This window comes from Hevea brasiliensis, chromosome 9, assembly GCF_030052815.1.
Source record: "Hevea brasiliensis isolate MT/VB/25A 57/8 chromosome 9, ASM3005281v1, whole genome shotgun sequence".
NCBI lineage: Eukaryota > Viridiplantae > Streptophyta > Magnoliopsida > Malpighiales > Euphorbiaceae > Hevea > Hevea brasiliensis.
The window spans coordinates 24,755,817-24,764,521 of record NC_079501.1 but is presented as its reverse complement, the minus strand read 5'-3'; the positions used below and the strand labels follow the sequence as shown (position 1 = coordinate 24,764,521).

General features: G+C 38.0%; 1 protein-coding gene across 1 annotated transcript; it reads left to right on the top strand.

The window, feature by feature from the left end:
* The first annotated feature begins 513 nt into the window (after positions 1–513).
* LOC110673011 (G-type lectin S-receptor-like serine/threonine-protein kinase LECRK3) lies at positions 514–3,297 on the top strand. Its single transcript, XM_058152193.1, has 3 exons — positions 514–647; positions 1,884–3,040; positions 3,191–3,297. The coding sequence occupies exons 1-3, from the start codon at positions 514–516 to the stop codon at positions 3,295–3,297; spliced, it is 1,398 nt and encodes a 465-aa protein (XP_058008176.1).
* Positions 3,298–8,705: the final 5,408 nt, after the last annotated feature.

Below are 8,705 nucleotides of genomic sequence, written 5' to 3'. Positions count from 1 at the left end.
TGAGTGGTTCGATACTCTTATTTTTCAAGCGAGATTGAGTATTTAATCCTTATAGATGGAGGAGATTCATTCTTAACTAAATTGATGTTGGGGGGTTTTATATTATCAATCGGAAATGAGAGATTGAACTATTAAAATCCCTAAAATGAAAGATAGTTGGTAAAATTAAATTTTTTTTGACTTACGAAAAAAAGTTGAGTACATGGTAAAATATTTGATCTATTTGTGTTTGTATTAAGTAATAATTGATACGGCGGGATCCTTAAATCAATAAAGTCTCAAATCTTTGATACCACTTATTAAAGATTTGAAAAACTGAAAGCATATAGAATAATCTTTTTTTAATCATTCTTGTGAAAAAATAAGTTATAGATTTAGCACCATATCTAATGCAGAACCTTAAAATAATGAACATAATTCTTTTTTTTTTTTTCACTTATATGCTTCTTTTTTTTTTCATGTGAAAATCCTAACTCTTGAATACTCTCAACACCTTGTAAGAAATTTCAGTAGATGGTGGAAAAGGAAAAAACGGAGAAAATAGTAAAAGCTGATGGAGCTGGGAAGGTGACTCGTACAGTAAACGTTTGTCGTATTGAAGGGGTCTTTGACTTTGAAGAGGGTGCATGGAAATTACAATGCAAGGGGTCTTTATGAACTCGTCTTTGAAATTTATTTTAGGTATTGATTGTACTTTTCTTTCCTTTTCTTTTTCTAATAGTAGCTCTTTTGAACTTGTCTGCGAAATTTATTTTTGGTGTTAATGTACTTTTCTTTTTTTTTTAATAATAATTTGTAGAACTTGTCTTCGAAATAATAATAATAATAATTAAAAGTTTGTGCTGTGCAAAATTTACATAATTATTTTGAAAAATAATATATATCAAAATTAGGATGATACCATCTTCTAAAAAAAAATCTTTATTATAATTTTATTTTATAAAATCCAATTTATTAATAATAATAATAATAAAATAATTGATTGATAAAAATTTTTATTTTTATTTTTATTTTTTTTATCAAACTATCATCCATTTTCTTTTTAAAAAGTTGTTAATTTATGAGTATTTTAATATATTTATATTTAATATATATTTTTATTAATAAATATACCATTAATTAATTGTAGTTAGGGTGATTCATAGGAGTCATTTACCATTAATAGAATGTCTATTAAAAAAAATAAAATTGATTACTTTCATATATTAAAGTCTCATTTATCATTAAAGTTGGAGGCTAAAAAATTATTTTTAAAAATAATATTTTAAATACTGTTAAAAAACTCTTTAAAGAAAACTGTTGAAAATTTTTTTGAAAAAGTTATTAATTATTTTGGGGTCCAATTTTTATTTTAAAAATTGTTAGCTTTTTAGCACTGTGCCAGAGGACTGAGACAAAAAAAAAAACTTATAGAAACAGTATCATAAATATTTTTAAATTAAAAAAAATTTAAAAATAAAATAAAAATCATTTAAAAGAAAAAAAAAATGTTTTGGAATGATTGAGTGTGGAGTAGCAGAGGGGCATTGGGTAACATTTTTATGGAAAAAAAATAAATTTTAAAAAAGATGGTAAAAAAATCTGTTTGGTACTGTTTGTAAGAACCATATCAAAAGATTGAGAGAAGTAAAATAAATAGGGTTAAACCATGAATTTTTCTATACATGATTAATTCATGATTAATTAAAAATCATGAATTTTTAATTTTTAATTTGCGGTCATAATTCGCAATGGCTTTTTAAAAATCCATGGATTTTTAATTTGCGATCATATCCTAATTAAGAGAAACTCCAATGGCTTCCATGGTAGTTCCTAAACTCGTTTTTCTCTTCTCTCTTTCTCCTTCTTTCAATTTCTGCTTCGGAGAACATAACCGTGGGCAGATCATTATTTGAAGATGAAATTAGCATTAGCAACCCATGGCTTTCACCTTCTGAGGAATTGGCTTTTGGTTTCCAAAAGCTCAATAATACCAACCTCTTCTTGCTTGCCATCTGGTTTCACAAAATTCCTTATAAAACCATCGTTTGGAGTGCAAGAGACAAACCAGCCCAACAAGGCTCCAAGGTCCAGATTAATGCCGACGGCCTTAAACTTACTGATCCTCGTGGCCAACTCATTTGGAATAGTCCAATCAACTCGCTGACTGAATCTGTTTCCTACGGTGCTGTGCTAGACACTGGCAACTCTGTTCTTGTTGGTACCAATTCTGATTACCTTTGGGAGAGCTTCAAAAATCCCACAGACACCATCCTGCCTTCTCAAACACTGGAATCACGCACCGTCTTGTCCTCTAGCCTCTCAGAAACCAACTTCTCTAGAGGAAGGTTTGAGCTTTATTTCTCCGATGGTGCTCTCCATCTCAGTCCCCTTGCCTGGCCCACTAAGTTGGAGTATGGTCCTTATTTTACATCTGACAATGGTTCACAGCTTGTTTTCAATGAATCAGCCTATATCAACTTGATCCAGACCAATGGAAAGATTGTCCAACTCGGAGGGATCAGTCAGGACGTAGCACCTAGTGTGGATACGCACTACTATCGAGCAACAATTGATTATTATGGAGTCTTCACAAAGTATGCCTATCCCAGGGACTCCAATGGTGAGGAAAGCTGGTCAATCGTGCAATTCATCCCTGAAAATGTTTGTTCTGCCATATTCAATGATCTTGGTAGTGGTGCATGTGGGTATAATAGCTACTGCAGAATGTTAAATGGCAGGCCTAATTGTAGTTGCCCAGATGGATATTCACCTATGGATCAAAATAATCCATTTGGAGGGTGCAAACAAAATTTTCCTCTGGGTTGTGGACTTGGTGATGCATCAGAGAACCTGGAAGGATTATATGATATGCTGGAGCTTCCAAATGTGAATTGGCCTGGGGGGGATTATGAAAAGCTGCAGCCCTATAGTAAAGATGAGTGCAGAACTTCTTGTTTGCGAGATTGTATGTGCGGTGCTGCCATAGTTACTTTTTTTGGTGATCCAATTTGTTGGAAGAAAAGGATACCTCTCGGCAACGGAATAGCTCTAATCAAAGGTGCGCAGTTTCCTGGGGAAGCTGAACTACATTGCGAGATTTATTTCCAACCTCACTGCTAAAGCTGAGCCCATCTTTAGACTACTCAGAAAGAACAACATCTCTCAATGGGATTCAGTTTGTCAAGAGGCTTTTGAGAAAATTAAGTAGTACCTGTCAAACCCACCGATATTGGTTCCTCGGGTGGCAGGAAGGCCGTTGATTCTATACATGACAGTCCAACAGAATTCGATGGGATGTGTTTTGGGGCAGCATGATGATAGAGGATGAAAGGAGATGACCATTTATTACCTGAGCAAGAAATTCAATGATTACGAGTCAAGGTACTCTTTCCTAGAGAAAACTTGTTACGCATTAGCTTGGACGGCAAATCGACTTAAACACTACATGTTGAATCATAAGACATGGCTCATCTCCCGGATGGATCCCATCAAGTATGTATTTGAAAGCCTATTTGTGCCATGTAGGATAGCCAAATGGCAGGTTATACTCTCTCAATATGACATTGTCTATATGACTCGAAAAGCGGTAAAAGCTAGCTTAATCGCTGATCTCCTAGCAGAAAACCCTATCCAAGACTATGAAGCCTTGGATTTTGAGTTCCCTGATGAGCATGTTAACGAAGTCGACGGCGGGGAAAAAGAACCAACTGATGTATGGGAAATGTATTTTGACGGAGCTGTCAATTTGTCTGGTAATGGAATCGGAGCCGTACCAGTATCCCCTAACGGAAAACACTTCCCAATAGCTATCAAGTTAAGGTTTGACTGCACCAACAATATCGCGGAATACGAAGCCTGTGTGATGGGTTTGCAGGCTGCCATTGAAATGAAAATCAGGAAGTTGGAGTTATATGGAGATTCAGCCTTGATCATTTATCAAGTCAAGGGGGAATGGCAAACCAAGGACCCGAAGCTAATCCCATATCAAAAGTACCTACTGGAATTAATCAAGAAATTTGAAGAGATTTCTTTCACCCACCTCAGTCGAGACAAGAATCAATTCGCAGATACCTTAGCCACCATGGCTGTCATGGCTCAAATGAAAGAGGGGCAAACAACTCGGGTATTGCAAATCAAAGCAAGGAGTGAGCCAGCTTACTGTTTCATGGCTGAGGAAGAAATTGACGACAAACCCTGGTACCATGATATCCAAGTTTATGTCAAAACCAGGGAATACCCTCCAGGGGCAACCGGAAACGAAAAGAGAATGATCAGGAGATTAGCTTTGGGATACTTCCCCAGTGGTGAAAATCTATACAAAAGGAGCTCCAATGGCAAACTGTTGAGATGTGTGGATGCAAAAGAAGCAAAGAAGATCCTTTTTGAAACTCATGAGGGAAATTGTGCAACCCATGCTAATAGACATATGATGGCCAAGCAAATCATGAGACGAGGATACTTCTGGACTACCATGGAGAAAGATTGCATCGAGTACTTTCGGAAATGTCATAAATGTCAAATCTATATGGATCTGATAAATGTTCTGCCTCACCAATTGTTCAACCTCATCTCGCCATGGCCTTTTACAATATGGGGGATCGACGTGATTGGTCCATTAACCCCAAGGCATCTAATGGGCATAGGTTTATCCTGGTAGCTATTGGCTATTTTTCTAAATGGGTCGAAGCGACGTCATACACCCACATCACACAAAACACATTCCTCAAATATCTCCGAAATAATGTCATCTGCCGACACGGCCTCCCCAGCGAAATCGTCACTGACAACGCCAAGAATTTAAATGGTCCGAAGGTCCAAAGTTTATGTAAATAATACAGGATCCGACATCTCAATTCCTCACCATACCGCCCCCAAATGAATGGAGCGGTGGAAGCCGCTAATAAAAATCTTAAGAGGATCATCAGGAAAATGACCATCACCTATAGAGATTGGCATGATATGCTTCCCTACGCTCTTCATGCATACCAGACCTCTATAAGAACATCAACTGGGGCAACTCCATACTTATTGGTTTACGGGATGGAAGTTGTTTTTCCTATTGAAGTAGAAATTCCTTCCCTAAGAATTCTAAAAGAGTTAGGAATTGATGAGTCAGAATGGATCCAATCGAGGTTGCACCAATTAAATTTGCTGGACGAGAAAAGACTAGCAGCAGCGTGTCATGGGCAACTATACCAGAGAAGAATGGCTAGGGCATTTAACAAAGGCGTTCGCCTGCGTGAATTCCAACCAGGAGATCTGGTCCTGAAAAAGGTGCTCCCGAATCAAAACGATGCCAGGGGTAAGTGGTCGCCAACTTATGAGGGACCTTACGTGGTTAAAAAGGCGTTTTTTGGAGGGGCCCTGATCTTGACCCATATGGACGGCGAAGAATTTTCAAGACCCATGAATGCCAACTCTGTCAAAAGGTATCATGCCTAAAAAAAAAAAAAAAAAAAAAAAAAAAAAAAAAAGGGGTTAGGGGTGAAAACCTGAAAGGGCGCTCCTGGCAAGATGTGCGAAAGAAGGCGAAAACCCGAAAGGGCGCTTTCTGTAAAATGAGTGAGGGGTGAAAACCCGAAAGGGCACCCTTAGAACCAGACACAGGACCAGAAACAGAAATAAACCACCACGGCATGAATCTTCGTCAATAGAGTACTTGAAATAATGGCAGTTAAGAGACTTCAAAGTCAACTACAAGGAATCTATGAGATCCATCCTTGTACCCTTTCTTCTTTGAAACTGTACCTTTTTCTCTCAAGCCGTAATAAAGTCATCCTTTCACTTTAATCTATCTTCTTCACACATTAGCATTTTAATTTATCTTTTTGCTTAAACTCAGAATTATCTTTCTCGTATACTCACACTCTAATGCTGTCTTTTTCTACATCTTTATTTTGTGCACTATTAATCTGTTAAAATTTTGTCATAAGATTTGAATTTGGATATTGATAACCTCATGCACTTTGCTAAGAGATTTGCAGGAAATGATTGGAAAAAAAAAAAACTAGGGGTGAAAACCCGGAAGGGCACTTCTAGTCAGATGGGCAGAGGGGAAAAGTAAAAACCCACAAGGGTGCTTTCTGCAAAATAAGAAGAAAGTCAAGAAGGGCATCCTGGGAAGTGAGTAAGAAAGGGAAGGTTATGGGTTCAAATCTTGAGACTCGTCCTCCATTAATCGTTTATCTTCGGGATCCTGTTAAGTACACTTCATCGCGGAAGAACTTCTAATGTCAGGTTAGGCTTGCTTTGTCAGCATTTTTAATTTCCAGCATTTTAATTCCCTGCTATCAACCTCTGGTTCCTTGATCCAAGTTGATTTTAATTTCCAGCATTTTAATTTACAGTCATCAACCTCTGGTTCCTTTATCCAAGTTGATTTTAATTTCTAGCATTTTAATTTCCAGTCATCAACCTCTGGTTCCTTGATCTAAGTTGATTTTAATTTTCGCATTTAAATTTCTGTCATCAACCTCTGGCTCCTTGATCCAAGTTGATTTTAATTTTCAGCATTTAAATTTTCTGTCATCAACCTCTGGTTCTTTGATCCAAGTTGATTTTAATTTTCAGCATTTAAATTCCCTGCTATCAACCCTTGGTTCCTTGATCCAAGTTGATTTTAATTTCCAGCATTTTAATTTCCAGTCGTCAACCTCTGGTTCCTTGATCCAAGTTGATTTTAATTTCCAGCATTTTAATTTCTTGTTATCAACCTCTGGTTCCTTGATCCAAGTTGATTTTAATTTTTAGCATTTAAATTCCTGTCGTCAACCTCTGGTTCCTTTATCTAAGTTGATTTTAATTTCGTGCATTTAAATTCCCGAATTGATTTTTATTTCTTGCATTTAAATTTCTGTCATCAACCTCTGGTTCCTTAATCTAAGTTGATCTTAATTTCCAACTTTAACTTCCAAGTCGAATTTTGAGTCTTGATGTTTTTAATTTTCGATACCCAATTGCCCAAAATATGGGTCTGAATCTTTACATAATTCCTATACGGGAAAACTTTATTCCCTTCAATAGAAATTATATAAAGAGGGGCAGCTATCGACACCATATTTTGGCCATTCACCGAAGTCAATGAAATTTGAAAATCAACCCCCAACTAACATTCTTCGGCTACAAGTAACTTGATTAGGAAATAAACCGATCCCACATTCAATCTCATTTCTGATCTCTTAACAAAGGAGATCACACCAATATCAAGTCCCCATGCCATTCAATCTCATTTCCAATCTCTCAACAAAGGAGGTCACACCAATATCAGGTCCCCATGCCATTCAATCTCATTTTAATATCAGGTCTCCGTGCCATCCAGTCTTATTTTCGATCTCTCCTTTATAAATATTGTGGAAAATCGTTTAATAAAGTTAAGGTTTCAGTCTGACTTAATAGTGTTTCCAATCTTAAGTGTTCAAATCAAGTTTCCCATTTTAATAATCTAAAGTTCTACCCGGTGTTTGGTCCCGACTTAGGCTGATCTCATGCTTGCAATATATTTAGATTAATAATCGCTTTTAAGCTTAAAGTTCTAATATGTTCAAACAATCAAGCACTCATACAATTGGGATGCTTTCCGATCTCATCAAGAAAATTGAACAAAAGAGAGAACTTCATTTCATTTCAAAATAAAATTTACAATTCATTCGGCTGGAGGGTCTCCCCCAGCCTATTCTCCAGGTACATTGTCATCCTCTCTCTCTCTCTCTCTCTCTCTCGGTTTCATCCTCACTCCCCTCTTCGTCTCTGGGAATAAGATCCACCATCTAGGAGAAGTCCTCCCCAGGATAACACCTCTCGAGCTAGGCCAGAAGATCACTGTGTGCATTCACATAAGCACCAGCTTCCCTGGTTACAGCCTCTTCTTCCTTCGCTTTGAGCTCCTCAGTAAGGCGAGCGACGTCGGCAGTTTGGAGTGACCGAGCTTCCCCAAGTTCACGAGCCTTTTTCGCCAGCTTATCCTCATAGGATTTCATCCGACTTTTGATTTTAGCAATATAGTCTTGGGCGGATGAAAGTTGGGCTCGGGCAAAAGCTACGTCCTGAACCGCTTTCAGAATCTCCTGCCTCAGAAGATGAGCCTTTTCCCTGATTATATACTGATTCACCAGGCTCTCTACGCTCAAACTCATCGTCTGAGCTAGGAAATCGTCAATGCTGTCCGGGTTCAGCTTTTTCTGGTCCTCCTGGAGGCATATGGTAGCACCCAGAACTTTGGCCAAGTTCGGATTCTCCCGAACGGATCGATTCTTCTCCAGAGAATGAATGAGGACTTTGGCACAGCGAGAAAGGGTTCTTCTTTCGCACTTGAAGGAACAGGTGGAGGTGGTTGCTCTTCTTGTCGAGGGGGAGAAGGAGCTACCTCTACTTTTGGGTCCGGTTGCCTCAAAGGTCGGGACGAGTCTCCCAGCACTTCTCCCGAATCCCGCCTTGGCATATTTGATGCCGCCGCGATCTTCATTTCTCGTACCTTCTGGGAGACTTCTCTTTTCCGCTTGCGGCTCTCCTTTGTGCCTTCGCCTCCAGCCATTTTTGCATAGAAAAATAGTTAGTGAGATTTCCTAAACTAGAAGACTAAAGATTTAAGTTATACCGGCCCCAGGTTCGAGGTCAGAGAGCTGCAGTTCATAGTTTTCATTGGCAATCATCCGCATCAGCCACCATCTCAGTTCGGCCATAATAGCATATAGGTATGAATATTTTTGAGTGGCTTCCTGATCCTT

Coding starts and splice junctions, on each gene's coding strand:
- LOC110673011 (XM_058152193.1), top strand. CDS start 514: ATGGTGGAAAAGGAAAAAACGGAGAAAATAGTAAAAGCTGATGGAGCT. Junction 648..1,883: donor TGGAAATTACAATGCAAGGG/GTCTTTATGAAC, acceptor AACCGTGGGCAG/ATCATTATTTGAAGATGAAA. Junction 3,041..3,190: donor CGGAATAGCTCTAATCAAAG/GTGCGCAGTTTC, acceptor AAAATTAAGTAG/TACCTGTCAAACCCACCGAT.